The 24,671-nt window shown below is 33.8% G+C and overlaps 1 protein-coding gene across 3 annotated transcripts in view; it reads right to left on the reverse strand.

Moving 5' to 3' along the window:
- LOC116463394 (serine/Arginine-related protein 53) overlaps positions 1 to 24,671 on the reverse strand; it is a 454,054-nt gene that overhangs the window by 15,608 nt on the left and 413,775 nt on the right. For 2 of the 3 annotated variants that reach the window (XR_009212041.1, XR_009212042.1), the window contains exons 8-10: positions 8,036 to 8,142; positions 1,738 to 1,890; positions 830 to 1,036 (exon numbers count right to left, since the gene is read on the reverse strand). Coding sequence is in view for 1 of the 3 variants with exons in the window: in XM_058434619.1 (XP_058290602.1) it covers positions 944 to 1,036; positions 1,738 to 1,890; positions 8,036 to 8,142 (353 nt within the window). In the remaining 2 variants the exon portion in view is untranslated. Of the gene's footprint in view, position 1; positions 1,037 to 1,737; positions 1,891 to 8,035; positions 8,143 to 24,671 lie in introns of those variants that run through there. The other variant, XM_058434619.1, reaches the window with a different exon arrangement.

Consider the following 24,671-nt stretch of genomic DNA (forward strand, 5'->3'; position numbering starts at 1 on the left):
AAAAAAAAAAAAAAAAAAAAAAAAAAAAAATAGAAACAGGAAATATTCATGTCAGCTGTTAAAAACCAGTTTTGTAAAGCAAGGCCTAAAGGTCCTATCTCTGGCACGTTTAGTATGGAACATATAGTTGATTGTCATTCAGCTACTAGAGAAAGATATTCTACAATGGCAGATAGCCTTATCAAAACAATTAGCTGGCTTTCTCCACAGGGAATAGCAGTGAGTTAAGTAAGACTGAAGTGAGAGCTCTTATTGGTTTTCTCAGAAATGATTTCTCTATCATAGGTATTTGGCCAGTTGGTTAGGTCTAGCATGAACATGTGATTTCTAAAACAATGAGCTGAGATCTGCTAACATGTTGCAAAGGAGCATCTAGCAGAAGCTGATCTCTAAGCAACATCATCAATTTATTTAAGTTTCAAAAATTTTTTTTCCATAAATATGTTCTTTAACATGCACATTCTGCTTACATTGTTCAGGGTGCTTTTTATTGTGCCTAAAAATTTGCAATACGGTGAAATAAAATATTTAAAAATGATTGAATACCACATGGAAGATGAAATCTCATACTTACAGCATGTAATCCAATTCTCATATATGCATAATTAATCAAAATTGTGTCTTTAAATGACATCTTGACATTTTTTGAATTGCACTAAGAAACACTACTGTGTACCATTCATTTTAACAGACTTATTTATGATTAGCTTTATTAACAGTATAACATTTTCATGCAATCTTAAATTTTATGTTTTAATTTTCAGTGTTTGATTTAATTCAAATTAACAAATATTCAAGCCTACGTGAGAGACAAATGAAATGAGACTACCTTTATATATAATCAGCAAAATTCTTTTTAAGAGTAAAAAGTTGATGTTGGGATTTAAAAACCTAAATTTCCAATGTTACTGCTGACAATCCAATCCAACTATACGTATATTACTTAGGCCACAGGACTGCCCATTAGTCTTTCTTGTCGGAGAGCAATTAACCTCTTGAACCATTTTTCCTCAGCATCAGCTTTCTCGATAAATAACTGAAATAAGAAAAGAAAAAGAAAAAATGTTACTGTCTCCCAATAACTTGAATTTGACCTAATATGACAGAACTCACCTTTGTAGAATATATCTGTCAACACAAGATTTGGATACTGTTTAACTCTTGATGACCTCTTAATTGATGACTATCTATTTGGAATTAGTAATGCTCAGAAATTCTTGGAGTAAAAGAACTACTAGTATCAACATCATTGGTTAGCAATTTTGTACCTTATATTTGTGAAGTTTATTTCCTACAACTTTTCCAAAACAGCAGAATTACAACATTTCATAGAAGACAGCAAAGTATGATGTTAGTGATGTGCTCACAGATAATGAACAAAGTAGAGCTAAGTTAGAAATGGAACTTTTACTGCTAGATTTTTAAACAAACACTTCTCATGGTGCTGATCAATTCAGCTAAAAAAAAAAAAAAAAGGAAAAAATGCTTCTCTTTGTCTATTTTTCTTAACCATAGACAGAATACATCTACAGGTTAGGCAACATGAGTTGGGCCCTACTGTATCCAAATATAGATAACAGTTATAAAGGACTGGGGGCCAGATGCCTATTTTTAGCAAGGAAATATGAACCTGTTTCCTCCAATGGTCTCCTTGGTGTTAGCACAAAAGGATAACAGTTTGAAATAATTTCAGTAAATTAGACTGCAACTGACATTCTTAAAGTTTAAGGATATTACATTTGGATGGGCCAGGGAATTGTCATCTTGGTACTTGATAGCAGTAGGGATGCTGCTAGGATCTATTTCTTTCTCAGTACTAGGTGGATCGGCAACTGCTGATGCTGGTCCTGATGTTGAAGTTGCCTGTTTCACTTCACTAGGTTCCACTGACTGAAAGAAACAATACATATTAATTTCAACACAATACACAATTAGAGTTTCACTTCAATAATATTTCTGATTTTGAATAACAACTGTTCAATTAGTCTCCTTCGGGATGATACCCATCTCCAAAAAGGCCCTACTTTTTGTATTTGTTTGTTTTAGAAATAGTTATTTTATTTTTATATTTGTTTTAGGAACAACTGTATTTAGGAATACAGTTATAGATACATAGAAGTAGAATATAGGAATAACTATATTGTATTTGTTTTAGGAATAACAAATACAAAAATGCTGAGAAAATGTTAATCATTTCTAATGATAAGCATATTTTTCTTAAGAAATTGGTACTTATGTGCCTATACTATTGAAATATACATATATTTCATATATCTAAATTCTATTAATCAAAACAAGCTTACAACAAATATCCAACATTTAGTTGGCCACTTCAGGTATGAAAAGTAAATTCAAAGGTTATCTTTAAAAAAAATAGCCGTATTGAGTTATAGAATTCATATACCATACAATTTACCCTTTTAAAGTACATAATTCAATGGCTCTTAGCATATCCATGGAGTTGTGCAATTATTACCAGAATCAACTTTAGAACATTTTCATCATCCCCCACAAAACCTCATACCATTAGCAATCATTCCCCATTTCTTCCAACCTTTCCATCCTAGGTAACAATTAATCTTCTTTCTCTATGGATTTGCCTATTCTAGACATTTCAGATAAAAGGAATCATACAATATGTGGTCTTTCATGACTGGTTCTTTCACTTAGCATAATTTTTTTTTTTTTTTGAGACAGAGTCTTGCTCTGTCACCCAGGCGGGAGTGCAGTGGCGCGATCTTGGCTCACTGCAATCTCTACCTCCCAGGTTCAAGTGATTCTCCTGCCTCAGCCTCCCGAGTATCTGGGATTACAGGTGCACACCACCACGCACACTTGACTAATTTTTGTATTTTTAGTAGAGACGGGGTCTTGCCATGTTGGCCAGGGTGATCTTGAACTCCTGTCCTCAAGTGATCCGCCCACCTTGGCCTCCCATAGTGCTAGGATTACAGGCGTGAGCCACCGTGCCCAGCTGCATAATGTTTTTAAGGTTCATCCATGTTGCACCATGTATCAGTACTTCATTATTCTTTATTGCTAAATAATGTCCCATTGTATGGATCTACCACATTTTATTTATCCATTCATCAGTTGATGAACTCAAAGGTTGTCTCGGAGCTACTTAAAATATTAAAATATATATATAAAAGTTTGAAAAAAAGGTACGATGTATCTTTGGCAAACAATAAAACTCTAGGATTTCTTATACCATCATGCAAACCATACACTCCCAATTCATTCCACCTTTACTGAGTATTCACCAGGTGCCATACACTGTACCAAGTGCTGGGGATACAACTAATAAATCGTTGTTTCTGCCTTGAAGGAGCCAGCAGAGTAGTGCTTACTTAGTTACATTTCAATAGCTTCTTCCCTAAGAAAGAAGGCCAGGGAGTGACTGATTAGCAGCAAGGTTACAGGGATAATATGAAATGGATTAGATGAGAAGCTGAAATTAAAAAGTAAAATTAAATAAAAACAGGATGAATAGGAGATTAATTCTGTTATGTAGCCTTTTTTATACCGATTTGTTCCACACCTATTGTTTTTCAATTTCCATTTATTTTAACTTATCTACTTCTGAACATTTCACTTCTCTGAACAAAGCCAAAAACAGATGTCACTAAGAAAAATATACAGAGGATAAAATATGCATGAATTAAACTGTTCTTAGGTTAATTTGTTTTAGAGTTGGAGATCCATTTATTTAACCAGTATTTATTGAGCACTACTAATTGCTAAGCACTGGGTACACAGGCAGAATCAAATAGATACAGTCCCTGTCCCAAGTGGCAATTATATGTTGCTAATGGAGTTGACAGACAAATAAATTCCAAAGTAATGCGTAATCACAAATTGTAGTATGTGCTATAAGGGAATATACAAGGTGCTGACAAAGAATGATGGAGATCAGGAAGGGAAAAACATCTACTTTAGATTGGGTGGTTAGGGATGGCTTCTCTAGGAGGTGAAATTTAAGCCCTGAAGACTTAGAAGGAGCCAGGCATGTGAAGAGGAAGAACAGTTCTCTGGCCAGAGGGAAAAGACAAATATTCTGAGAGAGAACAGCTTGGCGTCTTTGAAGATCAGAAAAAAAGGCCAGAGGGGCTGGTGTATAGTGAGCAAAAGAGACAGTGAGACAACTGCAGGCCAGAACTTGGGGTATTTCTTCCTTAACCCAGCCACATCACCACTCTGCACGGGTATCACTTCCCAGCACCATAGCAGGAAAGTGCCCTCAGACAGAAAGTTGAGTAACTGTGGGGCTCACCTTTTATTTCCCTTCTCCAAAGGATCACCCTCCTGAGCTCCCTATTGTTGCATTCCTAAAAATAATGCCTTACACATCTTGTCAAGTTCTATAGCTGTTTATGGTGGGAGGGCAAATTTGGTACCAGTTATTCTGTAATGGTCAGATGGTCACTAAAGTCTAATTATTCTTGAAAAATATTGTTTTGGCTGCTGAATGGGTCCTGGACTAGAAAAATGCAAAAGGAAAATCAGGAAGAACAACCAGAGGGCTACTATAAAAGTTAAATAATGAGATGATGATTTGGATTTAAATGGTGGCTGTGGATTGCTGAGAGGAGACAAGTTCTGAGATATTTTGGGGATGATGATATCAAGATCCACTTTTTTTTTTAAGGCATGTATTTTATTCAATTAAAATACTCTAATTTTTAATTTTTATTCTAATGGAAGCTGATCAGCATTCATAGGAAAGATTTATTCCCTCATGGACAAAAGGGCTAGATATCTGAGGGATAGGTATCGGGGCAATCATGTATGTTTAGGAATTCTTACAAAGTAAGAGAAATCTATTCTATAAATTATTTTCAAATGTTAAGATGCTTATGACTACTAAATCTAACAATTAATGATGCCAATGTTAATGATAATATTAACTTTTATAGACATTTAAATAAATATTTATTCAATTTGTTTTGGCAGCTTTATTCTTATATTTTGGAGCCAGTGATTTTTTTTGCCAAGTCTCAAACATTTGTATGTCTCCAATACACTGTGCCTAGATGGTTTGTGGCCCTAAGTGATATTATACTGACCCTTTATAAAACTGAGAACATTTAAAAAGCCCAATATTCTGCACAAGGGCAAGTGGGAAATACGCTAATCCAAGAGGTTCAAGACATTGATTTTTGGTAGTCTATACTGCCTTACAGAGACTGTAAGAGCATATCATTCTGTATATCTTAGCCATTGCGTGATAGGGCTTAGCTAGGAGACACTTTTCACGTTAAACTGCCTTAAAAATATGTGCAGTGCTATTATTCTAATTGTCAAAGATGTGGATACCACCTCTTCAGGTAGCAGAGATAAGATTCTACCATATAAACCAAGCAATCTCATCTTGTTTTTACCTACACAGTACATTAATGATTTCTTTGAGAAGTACTTACACAAAATAGAAGGTGAAGCTCTCAGAGGTTAGATCAGAGCATAGAAGTTACTGTTTAATAACGGGCAATTAAAAATTTGTAGCGAGAACCACTAATTGCTTCTTTATTTAAGTGAGAAAAACTGTAAGATAAGATTTTCCCTTGACTATAAAACAAAACCTCAAAATGGCTACTATCAAATATATGGCTTTGAGTAGCGCTGCCACCTGGTGGTTTAGTTTGTAAAAAGTAGTTCTAAAATCTACTTCCAAGTAGGCCAAAAGACCATGCTGCATAGGGTTATTTACCCTTCTTTTGAACACAGGTGGGTATCTGCCAGATGCAACAACATTAGGGTTGAATAACTCATACTAAGTTTGAAAACAAGCTGCATCTTGGTTCCTCAATGATATATCAGGGACTATCAGATTCCCTATTTACTCAGACAAAAGAAATACGATTTCAGAGAGTTAAACTAGTTAAATCAATATGTGTTGCAGGAGACACAATGTCTGGCATGTCACTGGTAATAGCCACTTTTCTGGTAAAAGCTCCCTAGCTTAATTAGTGGAATTAACACAGCTAAACAAAGGCTGTACCAACTGAAGGGGTGGCCAGCATACAAAAGCCTTTTTTTAGGGATACAAACTTTATATCAAAGCGTACAAAACTGTCCAGGAGAAAAATATGTTGAAACTAGGATCATGGGTAATTCAGTCCTCAAGAGAGTTCATCCTTGCTATGCATCAGGGATAGTCCATCATATCTTTCCATGATCTGGATAAAAGGGTCCACAAAATAATTTACCTCCTTTTGCTAAGTAATCTCCTCATACATAATTCAGCTTCTTGGGCATCCTGAATCCTTGCCTTATATTGCAGATACAGATATTTTAGAATCTAAGAAGGGATATCACTTTCTAAAGTAATAAACTGTCCCTTTGTTCTATATTTCAGTCAAGTGTGAATTTATTCATTGTTAGACTATCACTGATCTTCTGATCATTCTGAAGTGTAGTGACTAATAAAAGTCCAGTAAGACTTCAGACTATTGTATATTCACCAAGATAAATGCCACCTTATGAAGCTTTATAGCATATTCTCCTGTTAGCACCACTTCCTACCTTTCAATGCATGCTTTCTTGGAGGCACTGAATTGAAAATAAGTCTAAAGGGAAAAATTAACAATTAGTACCAAATGAGAAAAAGTTTAGTAGAAAACCCAGTGTATTGACTGTGGAAGAATAAGCATTTCCACAGAATGAAAATGCTAGTTTATCATAAGAGAGTCCAATAAAAACTGGGATGTCAGGGTAAACTTCACAAACAAATATTAGGAAAGCAAGTTTTAAAATAAATCATAGTAATTCCATTAGGATATATGAATGGCCTGATAATATTTAAGAATAAGATAAAATAGGCAACTACATTTATGAATGTCTATTTCACAGCCCCATTTTTTAGGAGTTGTGGTGGCAAACTACCAAAAGTTCAAAGGAAATCAACAAAATGGCAATGCAAGGACCACAGATTATCCAGGGCTATCTGGTCCTATGCCTAACATGTAGTATATGCTCAATATATCTCTCCTGAATAAATTATTTAAAAAAGTATATGGTAATTGAAAAGACTTTAATCTCACTAATAACAAAAGAAGTGCTAATGGAAACAGGCCAATTTTTACCTATTAGGTCAGTAAACATGACAAACCTGATAGGATTTGGTGTTAACCAAGATATCTGTGGGAGGCAGATATCTCTTTGAACTTTTGGGTGGAATTTGAATTGGTAGAATATTTTCAGAGGGTGACTTGGAAACATGTATTAAAACAATGTTAACCTTTAACAAGTAATTCCATCTTAAAATTTTATTTAAAAAGATAATAAACATGTACTTAAAATCTCTGAAGTTAAAACTACTTATTTGATATCAGAGGAAAAATAACCATCAGGAGACATCAACAGGATATTATATGGCCATTAATACAATTTATGGATGTAGAATATTTTAGAGTGTTAATTACAACCATATTTTCATTATATGAATGTTATTAAAGAATACATGTATTTCCTAGAATGCCTTTTCCTACTATAGAAACCTAATTCCTAAAAGCAGTCCTACTAATGAATGAAAGAATAAAATATTCAATGGAAGTAAAATGTCAATCAAAGCTCCTTTACCACAGCCAAATAAGTGATAATCATCTGGGCAAAGAATGAAGATATATGTGACAATATGGGTATTAGTTTTTATTATTAAAGCCCTTTTCTAACTTTTCTCTAGCAATGTCAATTCAAAAAGTAGATGTACACATTTGAAAAGAAAACCGTGTATGTTAAGAAATGTGCATTACTGTTATAGAACTATCTTGTTGACATATTACTTTGTCTTCTTGGTGAATTTAAAAATAAAAATGACATCAGACATATTTTAAAGTATTTTTTATACAAATTAAACTTGCATTAAAGTGATTAAGTGAGTCTCCCTGATTTGTTGTCTCTCTCTCAGCAACATGGCTGACCCTCTCTTGCTTCACTTCATCTATTAGAAGAAACACATTTAAGTAATATCCATTAATAAAGCATCTCTTCAGATAGAATCCAAAGGTTTACTCATAATGGGTGGATAAAAACTTACCTTTTTGACTTCTTTACTTGATCTGAATGTCTGCTGAACAAAAGAATCACTTTCAATAGCTTCAATTTCTTTTACTCTTTTTACTTGTTCTACCAGTGTGGCTTGGTCTGAAAAAGAGGGTATAATGTCAGTGTATTTTGGTATACGCATGTTAATAACACTACACCTAAGCAATGTTCTTTCTATGAAGAAATTTTACTACTTATGAAATTTAATTGGATAAAAAGACATTATAAATTAAGCTATACCAAGAAACTCTTTTGTTCTGAGATCCACAAATACAACATTTCTATGAACTAAGACTCATACTCAAAACCTAAAACACTGCTAAGAAGGCACTGCTATAATGATGTCAGCTAATCCGGTGGGAGGGCTTTTTCTTAAACTTTAACATTTTATCACGGAAATACATATAAAAGGAATAAGGGCACAGTGAATCCACCTGTACTCAATGCTTAGCTTCTGTAACTATTAACTTTCTGTTATTCTTATTCAATCTATCTATCTATATCCACCTCAATTTTTTGGGGTGGATCTGATATATTTAAAAATAAATCCCAGGCATCATACCATTTTATCCTTAAATATTTTAGTAGGCATCTCTGACAGATAAGAACTTAAATAAGACAAACAATAACTTGACAATATAATTTTCACAACTAAAAATATTATCAGTGATTCCTTAATTTGATTACATATATAAATATTCCATATTTAATTTTCACTGATTGTAAAAAAGTCTTTTTATAGTTGGTTTGAAATAGGATCCAAACAAGGCCCGCACATTGTACCGGGTTGGTAAGTACCTTAAGTCTCTATCACTTAGAGTCCGTGGCCTTTCCCTTTCATTGCCATTTATTTACTGAAGAATCTGAATCACGTATCTTGTAAAATTTCTAGATTCTGGATCTGGCTGATTTTATTCTCATGATATTATTTAACATGTTCCTCTATTTCCCATGTTTTGTGTAAACCACTAGTGAAACATATAGGCTTAATTACATTAAGGTTCAATTTCTTTTGGTGAAGAATATGTCATAGGTGACGCTGTGTCATTCCTATTACATCGTATCAGGATGCACGTTTCCTATTTTTAGTGGTTAAGATTGATCAGTGGGGACAAGGTGAGTCATTCTGATCCCTTAGAAAGTTCTCCATCAATCTCTCACTTAGCAAATTAGCAACATTGTTTGTTGCTTTGAGCCATTATTTCATCAGAGGTTGTAAAATGGTGATACTCTATCATTCTTCCTGCATTTATTAGCTCTGATTCTTCTATAATGAAGAATATTTCCTCATTAACTATTCAGTGACTGTGAAATACAGCCTATATAGAAAAGTCACAATAAATGTTCGATTCTTTCTTTTTATTTATCAATTTTGGTCCAAAGGTGACCAAAGATGATCATTATGAGTTCATGAATATTTGTTTATTTAATGTACTTCAGTCCATGGTAGTCATTTTCTGATTTTGATGTTTCAGTTGCTTCATTTTTGGGTAGTGGGATCCTCTTGAAGTTGATTGCTATATCCTTTCAATATAATCCCCAGTAGTTATGGCTTAATAAGAGTTGTAGGATCATCCTGAACAGTTTCTGTCTCAGACCTGAAATTAGCCATTTCTCCAAAGAACCCAGGCTCTTTATAATGGAGAATAATAGTTATAGACAACAATCTGGGTACTAGGGGTATTCACTGGTACTGAATTGTCAATGCTTCTGAACCTCTTCAGTACATGAGATACGAAGTACATACTTTTAGAAGGAAACAGTTAATATGAGTTCATGCTGATACTACCAACCAAATTAAACATACTAGGATTTTGAAAGTCTTTTATATTTGTGTATCTTTTTTCTTACTCTAAAAATCTTAGGCTCTAATGATATGATCAAAAGTATTTGTTTTTCTTAATATGTGTATGTACTAATTTCAAAATAACAGGACAAACATTACCATTAATAACAAGATGTATTAGCACAGTTTAAAATTTTGTTATGGTCTTTGACCTTAGGATTTATTCTACTGCCGAAATGCTAAAATACTATGCTCTAAAGTCATGAAATAATTCTCTGCATAATTATGCTATCAATTTCATATACAATTAGGTTTACTTGTTTCAGTTAGGTCTTGCTTTGTGATTAATATTCATTTTTTAGTTGCAAAAAATATTTACATGATTCTAAGGTCAAAATTTAAAACATCATTCACAAGTCTAGAATGTCCCTAGTTCTCACTCCAATCTAGAGGTAACCATTTTTACTAAGTTTGTGTTTACCCCTCCATTGTTTATTTTTGAAAATAAAGTATATTCTTTTCTTGCTTACATAAAATTGGCATACTATGCACTACTATGTATCTTACCTTTTTCACTTAATATTTCTTCACTCTCACTCCATAGCAGCTAAGAGAGTTCTGCATTCTATTTTATAATTGCATAGTATTCTATTTTATAGTTTGATGATAGGTTTTTCCACTAATGGCCTATGCATGGTCAGTTGTTTCTAGTCTTCTGCTTTCACAGTTACAGCTTTAATAAATAGCCACATGCATGTGTAATTTCATATTTTTGTATTTTCATATTTTTATATTTCAGTTTTTTCACATGCTAGCTGGGCAGAAAAAATGTAACATAATGACTTACACCCTTGCTGTTTAAATTCATTTTAAGCTGATATGAAGACATAGTTGAATTAGGAGTGATTGTATACTCAGCGAAGGCACTTAAAAATTTTGGGATTTAGGGTTCATGGATAATAGTCACATTAACTTAACAATAGTAATAAGTGGTTTGACACGAAGGTGGAGTTTTTTTGCAGCAAACTAATTTTTATAGCAGCTTTATCCTTGAAAGGTTTAATGTTGTTATAGAGATAAATATAAAGAGTATTAAAGGAAATTTGGTTTCATACATTCAATAAAAATATTATCTGACAAAATCTTTGTCTCAATTTTTGACCAATCACAATTTATAATGATATAGTGTGGTGCAAGTTCTAGTCTATTTATGGGAAAGATGGCTCTTACGAAGATGTGTCCCTGATAGCTGAAACCAGTCTTTTCTCTTGTGAGAAATAATCACACGAGAATGAAATGCTTGGAAGTAGCAGCCACCACAGCCAATACTCCCACCTTTGGCAGAATGTATCTTTCCACATAATAAAACCAAGCACTGTCAGAGTGCCATGTAAGAGTAAATAGTCCCACACGCTTTATACAATGAAAGCTCCTCTAGATTTTAATTATGCAATGTACTAATTGAGCATGTGAAACAAGAGAAGATTCTTTGCCCAGCTAATTTATTAATATTAACACATCCCATACAAGCAGATAAGTTTTTTATTAATTACATATATAATAATGTTAATATGGCAAAGGAAAGTCATAATGGGTACTAGTCTGTGTAATCCAACTTTAAGGTCAATATGAAAACTACGTTTGTCTGTATAGGTCTTAGTTAATTTCACTAGAATTATTTCACGGTCACTAATTCCCAACCAAAAGACATTATTTCTGACTTCAGGATGATGTCTCATATGAATAAAATGTCGGACCTCTTGAATTTTTTCTCTATTTGGAATTGCAAAGGACATCATTAGTATTGAATGTCAGAGGTGACCTCACAAACAGTACTTGATGTCTAAAGCTTGCAGCGTTTGTAGCTTTAAATTTGGACATACAACCAGCTCCTAATACAAATAGAAGTGTTATCATAGAGGCTTGTCAAAACCAATGCTTAACAAAATAGCATTGGAAAAATTATAAAGGAAAGGAGAAAGATTACAGAAAAACAACATTGTCTTTGTGCTTCTTTAAAGATCACTTCAGAACTAACAAAGTGACAGAGCAGATAGGAGAAAGCCAGTTTGCCTTACTCACAATATGAAAATACACCAACATAGCTTTTTTGTTTCAATGTGGGAATCATTTTACTGGTTGTAAACGCATGTTAAATTAAAATTTGAAAGATTCATGGGAGATTTACATTTTCGGCTTTACAGTACCTCAGCTCTATCCTCTATGAAAATAGACATAAAAATGTTTTAAATTGCTTCTTCCTCAAAATTCTAATGTCAATGACCACAAATGTATGTCTTGAGTATAACCCTGTCATTTTGGGAAGCAGAATAAAACACATCAATAATATATATTACGTTGTTTTAAATTCAGTTGCTTAAGTTATTCATGTCAATTTGTCATTTAACAATTTTGTGCCAATTTTAAGATTGGGAAAATGTGATTTAAAATGAGTTATAGTTTATATGTGCTGCATAAATGCCCAACACACACAGTATCTTGTATTCATTAGCCATGAAGTAAAATTAAAGACAAGTAACAAAGTAACTGGGAGAATTAAGATAGGATGTTTTAAAACATTTACATGGTAAACACAAAGGAAATATAACATTAGTACTTGATGATTTTTTAATAAACATATTATTGGTAAATAAAATAACTTCCATATGTTGTCTGCTAGATGTTAATGGAAGGGATATATACTTCACAGAAAAATAAAAAATAATAGACTCAGAAAGCCAAGTCATTACAGACCACAACAATCAATACTTAAAGTATAGAAAATCATTTTCCTTTTGTGATGAAAAATTAAAAAAAATTGTATTAGGTACTGTTGATGTTTATAGTATAAAAATTAGGCTCTCCTGCTTCTTCAAGTTATATTTGACAATCAATTTCACATTTTATAACACAGAGTTTTAAAATACCAAATGTTATACAAATTTTAAAATTAGTAAATAAAGATGACAAGGTCCATATCAATCTTTCATTTGAAAAGAAAATTTTAGTCTTTTCATACTGCATTTGCAGATTACAAACATAAACTGATCTCCTCTAATAGCAATGCCAGGCTGATAACTGCAGATGGCACTATTGCCCCAGATGTGATCATGACAAGTAACAACCAGCAACTTCAACTGGCTCCTTTTAAATATTAATATTTTATGAATTTTCCCAAAGGTAAGATGCATTTTATGTTACAAAAAATTTGGGTCAGTTGGCCCCACAGTTACTGAGTTACTTATGTTACTATTCCAGGAAAAAAAAATATACTAAGAGTATTGCTACAAATACATAAATAATACAAAAGATTATCTTATTTTCATATTAAATTAGCTCAAATTTTAGTCAAGAATAAAAACATTAAAAAAATTCCTTATGTTACAAGACATATAACAAAAAACTTTGAAATGTAAAGTATTTTTCAGTGCTTTACAAGAACAACAAAAAAGCAAACAACAATATGTTTGTATGGTAAAGCTGGGTATTCAATAAAATTTGTGAACAAATAAAACATCTCATAAAGCTTAATTGGAATTCTAAAGTTTTAAATTTCTCATGAACACAGGTTTCAAATAAGTGAGCACATCCAATTGTTTTCCCTTTCAAAACAGTACATTTTAAATGTTTCTTTTAAAACACATAGAAGGCAAGCATTATAAATCTATCCAACTCCAACAATTGTTCATGAGACCAATATCACCAAGAACAAATTTCCAGAACTGATATACACAAATAATTTAAAAGATGAGAAAACTTCTTAAGTGGAATAGGACTTTTCTATTAGTCTTCTGGAAGCTTATGCTACAGGACCATGTTACATATGCCGACGAGGCTCCTGAAGTGTCTCTGAAAGCAACTCCACTCTGGATGGGATCCAAGACAAACTCACCTCAAACTGCTTACTATATCAGATTAAGTAATAGGAATAATGTTAATGTGACTGTACCAATGAAGAAGAATTTCTGTTAAATATTTTAATAAGTGAAAGTGAACTGGGCATCAGGCTAGGCTTTATTAAAAACAAAATCCACACTGAATGTCTCATTCAACTCTTCTCACCTGGAATGCTCTCACCTTCTCTTAATCCTCCCTGTCATTTAAGGCCATGCCTGATGTCCACCTTGTGATGATGCCACCCCTTGCCACCTGTGAGTAAAAGGGCCTCTTGCATAATTCATTTGGCTTTTAGCATATGCTGCCTTGCAAATCTCTTCTTGAGTGAAAGCTTCTCCCCAGCTAGAGGGGACATACCTCTTTGTGTCACCTCCAGAACTTAGTGAAGTGTGCTTTATTATTTAGTAAGCAGTCAATAAACATTTGTTGAATAACTGAAATTTAAAGGGCAGTGAAGTTACCATTAAAAAATAAAACTTCATGGAAGAAAATGTCAAATTATAAAAAGCTTTTGTAACTTAAAAAATTAAATGTCTTTCAGTGGTGAGTTTTAAGGGCTCTGGGTTTAGGCTATCTGGGTTAAACCCTGTCTCTGCTATGTACTGGCTCTGTGGCTTTGGGCAAGTGGTTCAAGAGTGTTGGTCTCCGTTTTCTCATCTATGGCATGGAGATACTAATAGCCTAAACATCATAGGATGGTTGAGAGATTTCCCCCCTCACATCTTCCCTCCCTCCCTCTATCCCTCTCTTTTCAAATAAGTGAGCACATTCACTGTACCAGGCATTGTTCCACATAGTAGGACTTGGAAATGAATAAGAGTTTCTTCCTTCATGAGCTTATGTTTTAATGAGGGAGACAAATAATAAACAAGTAAATAATATAACATCAAGGAAAACAGAGCAGACTAGAGGGCTAGAAAGGAGGAAAGGAAACTATTTCAGATAGGGTAATCAGAGAAGAACTCTCTGACATGGTGGTATTTCAGAAGGCAAAAATGATGTGAAAAAGCAAGCCACAAAAATCTGGGAGATGATAACCTGTGCTCCACACAGCGATAGGGAAGCATTAAAAGCACTTAAGAAATGGTAGCAGATATAGAAAGCATAGCATAAACAAAAGTGCTAATTTAGTAACAGTACTAAAGACATGGAAGTTGGCTAAACAGTTCTTACATAAATCTGTATATTTCTGACAGTATGGTTTATAATAAGCTGGCAATATTTTTGAGTTCAGGCAAGTAGAAAATGGCTTTAGCTCATACATCTTCTGATAAGCCTGTGGTGTGCCAGGATGTGGAAATGATAGGAGGAAGAGAGAAGGAGTGGAAGCAGTGGAGGACAGGCCTGCACACATCCATGAGAAGTCACAAAAGGCCCAGCTGAATTTTATCACCCACCAAGACACTGGAGTCCACCGTGATTCACTGAATGCTGTGGGCTGAGTAGGAAAGTGGTATTTTGCTGACACATGGTTACCCGGGCTTCAGTGACTCAAGAGATGGGAGATCTTGTCACTTCCCAATGGATGTCTTATAACACAAACAACCCAAAATGACAGTTATGTGGTAGAAACCACGTTTTAAAGCAAACATATTTTGTTCTGGTGTATATATGTCCACAGAAATTTTTATTTTCATCATTGATATATGTAACACCTTTCCAGTGGGGAAAGTCATAGAAGTGAATTTTTCATTTAAGTCATTAAAAGGCCAGATGAGCTGTTCTGGTAGCAGAAGTAAGTAATAGTAACAGCAACAGAAATTTAAGGCACTCTGCGCTGAGCACTTCACATGGATTACCTCATTTAAATGTCATGACCATGAGGAATAATACTGTTATCCTCATTGTAAAGATGAGAAACTGAAGCTAATAAATAACTTGGTGATGGCCACACGGCTAGTTGGTGGTACAACTGGGATTCAATCCCTAAATTGTGACCTAGTCATTATTTTCCAGTCAAATGAATTCTTTACCCCCTCCTGCCAAGCAACAATTTATTTTTTCCCCACTCCATCCATTTATAATAAGTAATAAATATTCTTGATATTGTCCTTATTCTGCATTTTAATGCTTACTCATTCAGTAAAATACAATGTAGCTTTATTTGTAGGAGATATATATATATATATACACATACATACATACATAAAATATATACGATATTTTATATAATATCTTACTCTTCTGGCATTATCTTGAACTAGATTACAGATGTGTATTTTCAGAATCTTTCACATTTGAAATTTTTAAAGGGATATATATATATATATATATATAAAACATCTAGAAAACCTTTATAAATGAATTAAAAAAATAAAGTTTCTAAAAACCTAGCATTTTTTTCCCTTAAGCCTGCAAACAACCTAAGTAGGAAATTGTCACTTTAAGTTGCTCTTTATTTACTGTTCAGCAATTGTTACAAAAAACAAGAATGGTTTTCATGAATTGGTTAAACCAACAACCACTACATAGTCCCAAAATATAGACTATTGCCTTACGCTTATTGCAAATGTAATCAATATTGATAGTCAGATCCACTTTAATAGAGTGGTAAGAATTCATAATCCCAACAAAACTAAAGTTACTGGAAGTTTTCTTAATAGGGTAGGAAAAAGGAATATAATTTGATGTATACCACATTAATAGGTCAGAATACAGATTCTGCAGTTGCTGTTTGCTGTCCATTTTAATTCTAGAATCCTTATCGACTCTAATTAAAATTCTGTAGATGGAAGAGTTGTATGTTTCTAAGGAACTTGCAGTGAATGCTGTCTGCCAGCCATCTCTAAACACCCCATAACCACACACAACTTGCCTGTCAGGAGAGCTAATGCAGACATCGCAGGGCACACCACATTTGTCACTGTGGCTAATATCAGAGATACGCAGCTCTTTTTTCTTAGCACACAAAAGCAAGATATGTAATTCAATGCTCAATTTACCCTTGTCTCGCAGGAGATTTTTCCCCACTAATTGATAGAAATTAAGCCATTAATCAAGCCACTAGCCATCATTCAAACCAGGAAAGATGAATACAAACTTTCATCATAACCACCTTCCCCATTTTAGTGTTCATTAGCATTAATTTTTAATGCAATTATGCTATTCTTTTACGCTGAGCTCATAAATTACTGCTCTTTTGTTGCTGGCTGGCCTTGTAAAATCCAAACTAATGCTTTGTGCTCTGATCTTAAAGGCAATTACTAGGTTCTTCTATCTTTTATATCTTTGCATCCCCAATAACCTTTATATATAATGAACATCCATGACTGACTATGCCTGTTTTTTTAATGCCTCTATATAAATCTCTATGAATATATAAATGTAGTCAAATGTGTCTAAAATAAACATATATATACACATACCACATACATTATAAAATACAGACATTTATATAAAAAATCTCAGAAATTCATATTGAAGTTCAGGTTCAAATATAAAGATATTGTTATGATTTCTCATGATAAAAATGTAATGCATTACTGTACAGAAGTTATACTTTTTATAATGAATTAGGCAAAAGAGGAATATTAATAGTGGCTAATTATCACACATATTTGCAAGGGTGGAACAGCTACTAAAAACAGAAATAATAACTTTGAATTTCAAAATCCCTTAGTTCTTTACCCAGGTTTACTGTCTCATGTTTAAATCCTTATTTTTAAAAAATTGTGTTGAAACTTGAAAATCAATGAGAAGGAAATGAGGAGTATCAGAAGATTGGAAAAACCATTTATCTAAAAGTGTGTTTTTATAAGCACATAAAATAACTCCAGAGTCTTATATTTTACAAAGTGGATGAATTGGTTTATTAGAGGATGGTAGTAAAATGAAAAGAGAGAGTTTTCTGAAATAAATATTGAACCCAGAGGCAACATATCTACTTAGTTCTCTATTCTAGAGAAGGCAACAAGATATATTCTCCTTATATTCACCAAAAAGCATTGATTAGGGTCGCTCCTATGTGCAAAGGAGATTTAAAAAAAAATCTCCAACTCTCTTCTTGCATCATCCCATTAATGTCTTTGCCTCTGTTTGCAAGTTTTTATGTCTGGCCACCCACTAGCTAGAGAAAGGGTACATGTATGGCATTAAGATTAATGAACTAAAACTTGCTGGAAGATGTTAGCAGTGCTGATGTTGGTGCCAGCCCAGTCACCTTGGAGTTACGTAGTTGCAACCTACCCCTAACACCATGGGGCTGGGAGTATATTCAGAAGTGGAGAGTATATTCAGAAGTCTTTTACCAGTAAAAAAAAAAAAAAAAAGATTTTGAACTATTAACTTCTTAAGATATAGATACGGTGATGACTGACTTGAATTAATCTTTTATTTCCTCTCATGGTTAATTCTTTACTAGTTTTCATCTTTAATAAAAAGTCCTACATGGATTAGAAGCAGTTAGGCTAAATGCTGTAATGACTGGATTCCCTGAACCAGGGGACTTATTATGCAAGGAAAAGCAGACAGCTTAAGTCTGTCTTTTGTGATCTGTTCTTTTATGACGTCAGAAGCAAGTGGATACCTAACATAATTGTATTTGAACATTAGTCGGTATAAAGTTATGAGTTCTAATGTCTCTTCTTGTAAGCATATTATGTTTTGGCTCATAAGCTTAGAGAAAATAGTCTATGGCCCCATGTGCCTTAATTTCTCTGAACAGAGCCAATAAAAACACTGGGGTTCAGAAATAGGAAATTAATTTAGTTAACATGTATTTATGCCAGGTGCTAGGCTAGGTGTTGGAGATTTCTGGTTGAGATTTCCAGTTGCTGTCTCAGAGTTCATTGGCAAATCAAACTAATTCTTATTTAGAACTTTTATTTGCAAGCAGTTAAGATCTGACTATACAGTGGGTAGGAACAGGGATTTGTTGTGTTTGCAAGTGCCTTAGCATGTTTCACTTGATCCTAATTTTTGGTAATAAGTAATGTACCCATTTCTAAGTTGAAGATATACTATTAGAGCTAGAGTTTGGATATGAGACCAAGTCTCAGTACTTCAAATATCCTCTATGCTTCCCACTGCACTAGGCTGCTCTGTAGCCTTTCAATCTCTGATAACCTTACATGATTAATAGTTACGATTGTACGTGCTTATTTTATCAATTTTATGTACAATTTTGATCCTTTAAACAGAGGTGGGGTAGGGAGGATGGTAGAAGATGTGAGATGATGTTAATTTCTCTTTTCTAAAAGCAGAGTATTTTGCTATATCAATAATGAAGTGCATCATATAAAATCATAAGGTTTAAAGAAACCACCAAATACTTCAAATTGCACTTAAAATATTAGCTTTACTGAAGTATAATTTATCTATAACTGTGCCTATCAAAGCATACAATTTGGTCAGTTTTGGTACATGTTAATCCTGTGTTACCACTACAACAATCAATATATGGAACATGTCCATTGTTACCAAGAATTTTCTGGTGTCTCTCTGTAGTCAATTTCTATCTCTACCCTGACCTCCAGACAACCACAGATCTGCTTCCTGCCACTTTAGATTAGTCTGCATTTTCTAGACTTTCATATAAATTGCATACTCTTTCATATCTGATGTCTTTCACTTAGCATAATGTTTCTGAGATAAATCCATGTTGTTGGGTACATCTGTGGTAATGCTAGTAGAATTCTATTATATGAATATCTGCAATTTTTAAAATCTATTCACCTGCGGATGAACATTTGGGTTGTTTCCAGTTTCTGGCTTTTGAGAATAAGGTTGCTATAACATTCATGTACAACTCTTTGTGTGAACATGTTTTTATTTCTCTTGGATAGTAAATACTGCCCTAATACTGAAATAGTTGGGTTGTATGGTAGACATATGTTTAACTTTGTAAGACACTGCCAAACTGATTTCCAAAGTGGTTATACCATTTTATGTTCCCAACAGCAGTGTAGAAGAGTACTGGTGCTCCACATCTTCATCAACAGTTGGCATTATCAGATTTTTAACTCATAGCCATTCTAATTGGTATAATGATTTCACTGCTGTTTTAATTTGCATTCTCTGATGACTAATGATATTCAGCATTTTCTTCATAAGATTATTGGCCATCCTTTCTTTTCTGAATGATCTGTTGAAATCTTTTCTTCATTGTTTAATTGGTTGTTTGTCTTATTGAGTTATGAGTTCTTTATATATACTGAATTGAAGTCCTTTGTTAATACATATTACTAATATTTGCTTCCATTCTGACTTGCCTTTTTGTTTCTTAATGGTATCTTTCAAAGAGTAAAACTTTTTAAGTTGAAGGAAGTATAATCTATCATTTTAAAAAATGGCTTGTGCCTTTTGTGTCTTATCCAAAAAATCTTTGCATACTCAAGGCTGCAAAAATTTTCTTCTAGAAGTTCTATAGTTTTAGCTTTTATAATTAGGTTTATAATACATTTCAAGCTAATTCTTATGGGTCCTGCATTTTTCTGCTGTGAAACTAAAGCTAATTCTTATGTATGATGTGAGGTAAGGGTCAATATTTCTTTTCCTCGGTAAGAATATCCAGTTTTTTCAGTAGCATCTGTTAAAAGACTTTCCTTTCCAAATTGAATTGCCTTGGTAGTTTTGTTGAAAATTAATTGATCATATACATGAGGGTTGGGCAAGGTCTCTCTACCCTGCTCCATTGTTCTATATAAGGGGTCTTAAAAAGTTCATGGAAAATGTACATTATAGAAAAACCGTATTGTTGCGGGAAGTCAGGGACCCCAAACGAAGGGACTGGCTGAAGCCATGACAGAAGAACGTGGATTGTGAAGATTTTATGGACATTTATTAGTTGCCCAAATTAATACTTTTGTAATTTCTTATGCCTGTCTTTACTGCAATCTCTAAACATAAATTGTAAAGGTTTCATGGACACTTATCACTTCCCCAATCAATACCCTTGTGATTTCCTATGCCTGTCTTTAATCTCTTAATCCTGTCAGTTAAGGAGGATGTATATCGTTCCAGGACCCTGTAATAATTGTGTTAACTACAAAAACTGTACAGCATGTGTGTTTGAGCAATATGAAATGTGGGCACACTGAAAAAAGAACAGGATAACAGCAATTGTTCAGGGAATAAGAGAGATAACCTTAAACTCTGACCGCTCGTGAGCCAGGCAGAACAGAGCCATATTTCTCTTCTTTCAAAAGCAAATGGGAGAAATATCGCTGAATTCTTTTTCTCAGCATGGGACATCCCTGAGAAAGAGAATGCACACCTAGGGGCAGGTCTCTGAACTGGCCCCCCTGGGGCGTACCTGTCTCTTATGGTTGAGACTGCAGGGGTGAAATAAACTCCAGTCTCCCATAGCACTCCCAGGCTTATTGGGAAGAGGAAATTCTCACCTAATAAATTTTGGTCAGACCGGTTGATCTCAAAACCCTGTCTCCTGATAAGATGTTATCAATGACAGTGGTGCCCAAAACTTCATTAGCAATTTTAATTTCGCCTCGGTCCTGTGGTCCTGTGATCTCACCCTGTCTCCACTTGCCTTGTGATATTCTACTACTCTGTTAAGTACTTGATGTCTGTCACCCACACCTATTCCTATACTCCCACCCCTTTTGAAACTCCCCAATAAAAACTTGCTGGTTTTTGTTGCTTGTGGGGCATCACGGATCCTACCAATGTGTGATGTCTCCCCTGGACGCCTAGCTTTAAAATTTCTCTCTTTTGTACTCTCTTTTTATCTCTCAAGCCAGCCGACGCTTAGGAAAATAGAAAAGAACCTACATGATTACTGGGGCAGGTTCCCCGATACTGTATGGATTTCAATTTCGTTTGCACCAAAATAAACTTGAATTAACTCGTCATAACATGTCTGAACAGGATCTAGTTTGAGGGACTAAGAAGGATAAGACATCAGTTTGAAAACAGTCCTTATCAGAATATGAATTCTGCAAAAACTGAAGCAAGAACAAACATTAAATTTATAATGAAGCTTGGGTGAAAGAATGGTGAAATCATTGATGCCTTATGATAAGTTTATGGGGACAATGCCCCAAAGAAATCAGCAGTTTACAAATCGTTTTAAGAAGGGATGAGATGATATTGAAGGTGAAGCCTGCAGCAGCAGACCAGGCACATAAATTCTCAAGGAAAAAAATTCATCTTAATTGTGCCCTAATTGAAGAGGACTGATGATTAACAACACAAATAGCCAACACCACAGCCTAAACCACAACTCAATTGGTTTAGCTTATGTAATTCTGACTGAAAAATTAAAGTTAAGCAAACTTTCCAATTGATGGGTGCCAAAAATGTTGTGCCCAGATGAGCTGCAGGCAAGAGCAGAGATTTCAATGGAAATTACTAACAGGTGAGATCAAATTCTTCAAAGAATTGTAACAGAGGTGAAACATGGCTTTGCCAGTATGATGCTGAAGACAAAGCACAATCAAAGCAATGGCAACCAGGAGGAAGTGGTCCAGTCTAAGCAAAAGCAGACTGGTGAAGAGCAAAGGTCATGGCAACACGTTTTTGGGATGCTCAAGGCATTCTGCTTGTTACCTTTCTGGAGGGCCAAAGAACAATACTTATTGAGAATACTTTAAGAAAATTGGCCAAAGCTTTAGCAGGAAAATGTCTGGGAAAGCTTCACCAGAGAGTCCTTCCCCACTATGACAATGCTTCTGCTCATTCCTCTCATGAAACATGGGCAATTTTGTGAGAGTTTTGATGGGAAATCATTAGGCATCCACAGTACTGCCCTGATTTGGCTCCTTCTGACTTCTTTTTGTTTCCTAATCATAAAAAATCTTAAAAGGCACCCATTCATCTTCAGTTAATAATGTAAAAAAGACTTCATTAACATAGTTAAATTCCCAGGACCCTCAGTGTTTTAGGGTTGAACTACATGGCTGGTATCATTGCTTACAAAAGTGTCTAGACCTTGATGGAGCTTCCATTGAAAGATAAGGTTTATATTTTATATCTTTTAATTCAATTTCCATGAACTTTTAAAAGTTCCCTCATATGTCTATACTTATAGTAATATATAGTCTTGATTACTGTAATTTTATACAGTAAGTCTTAAAACAGGGAGTATAGACATCTAACTCTTTTTAAAAATTGCTTTAATTATTCAAGGTTGTTTTCATTTCATGTAAAACTGACTCTGAGTAGAAACTTTGTTCCTACTACTTTATGTTGAAATTTAGCATTAGGATGCAAAGTATTATATATAATAAGATTTAATTTCAGAAATAAGTTGAAATACAAATGATTAATAAGAGACTTTTCATAGTTTGCTAGGTACAACACTTAAAAAAAATGCCTATCACTTAAATCAACTTTAAAAATAGTGTCTGGAAATGGATCAATTTATAAAAATGTTATTGCTCACAAATAGATACTGCTATTGCAAATCTTTATTTCTTCTGATTTTAGAGCCAAAAGTTGAGTCATGTTCATGTTACTTTATAAAGGATTTGCCATCTAAGGACAAAATGGTGTAAATGACTAAAAACAATGTTGATGCCAAGTTTTTTCTTTTTTGATCAATGAGTGTAGTCTGGAAAATGTATTCAGGTGTCACTAATGACAGAAAAATCAAAAAGGAGAATAAAGAATGAATGACTAATAGAGAAGGCAACTTTTCAGGGACTTTAAAGAACTTAGGGTGAGTATATATATTTAAGAGTCTGAACCATGAGGGAAAATTCTAACTGTCCAGGGAAAAAAAAAGAAGCATGGAGAGATCTCAAATCAAATGGATGAATAATCTCCACTCCTCAAACCATTATTTAAGAAATAATATACATAAGTATACTAAACTGTGTTCTGAAATCTGCAATTATAATCTCCTTTCCATTTGGTCATCATTTTGACACCACTTTATCCTCAAATCAGCTTTTTCTTTCAAAGAAATGAAAACAATATTCTTGGCTTTTAATCAAGACAAGCCCTAAATGCCATATTATCTTTATTATGAAAGTAGGGTAGGGCTGGATGCAGTGGCTCATGCCTGTAATCTTAGTGTTTGGAAGGCTGTGGTGGAAGAATCACTTGAGCCCAGGAGTTCAAGGCTGCAGTGAGCCGTGAATATGCCACTGCATTCTAGCCAGGATGACAGAGTGAAACCTGTCTCAAAGTGGGGGAAAAAAAAGTAAAGTAGGCCTTGTGTGTTTTTGTATGTTAAAATACAGTTGGCCAAGCTGTATCAAGGAATATATATGATTATTATTTATTGCTGCTTATTTTGGAGAAGCCTGAAATCTTCACAATGTTATGAAAATTATATGATAATAAGTCAGAGCTATGAATTGTATGCAAAGCTAATTTTTTCAATTAAAATATTCTGGTGAGATAGACTAATGATTTCATTTTAAAAATTCTACTTTAAGAAAAAAAAGAGTAGCAAACTTTTCAGCTGGAAATCTCACATCAATAATGATCCTACCCTTTATAAAAACAGAGAAAAGTTTCTGTATTTTAACGTAATTCTAATACATTATCATATCAATAAAGCAAATCATTGTAGTCACCACATTTGCTAGATTAAACTGAGACATATATAGAGCCATTCAGATATAGGAAGCATAGCATAAACACATAAATAAAGGAATTAACAAATGGGAAGTGAGATTATATATTTTAGCCCATTCCTCGGCACCTTTGAAGGAACTCAGCTATAGGAACAAATAATATTATTATTAACCATTAATTTGTTTTTACTGTTTTTTCATGACAAATACAATGCTTTAAGTCATAAAATTGCAATATAATAGGCAACTCCAGCTCTATTTACAAGTGAAGTAAGTGACTGTGAATATTAGTGCTCTAAGTTCTAGCTTCACAATTAATGATATAATCTTAGGCAAGTCTTTCCATTAAATTTACATCCTTTTTTCTGAGTGAAGATATGGTGTATACTAAAGTGCAAATATGATCTCTGGGCAGAGGTGGCATTTCAGCAGAGGTGAGTTTGTTATTTCATAGAAGAAAACAG

The sequence above is a fragment of the Hylobates moloch genome, unplaced genomic scaffold, assembly GCF_009828535.3.
Source record: "Hylobates moloch isolate HMO894 unplaced genomic scaffold, HMol_V3 SCAFFOLD_35, whole genome shotgun sequence".
NCBI classification, from domain to species: domain Eukaryota; kingdom Metazoa; phylum Chordata; class Mammalia; order Primates; family Hylobatidae; genus Hylobates; species Hylobates moloch.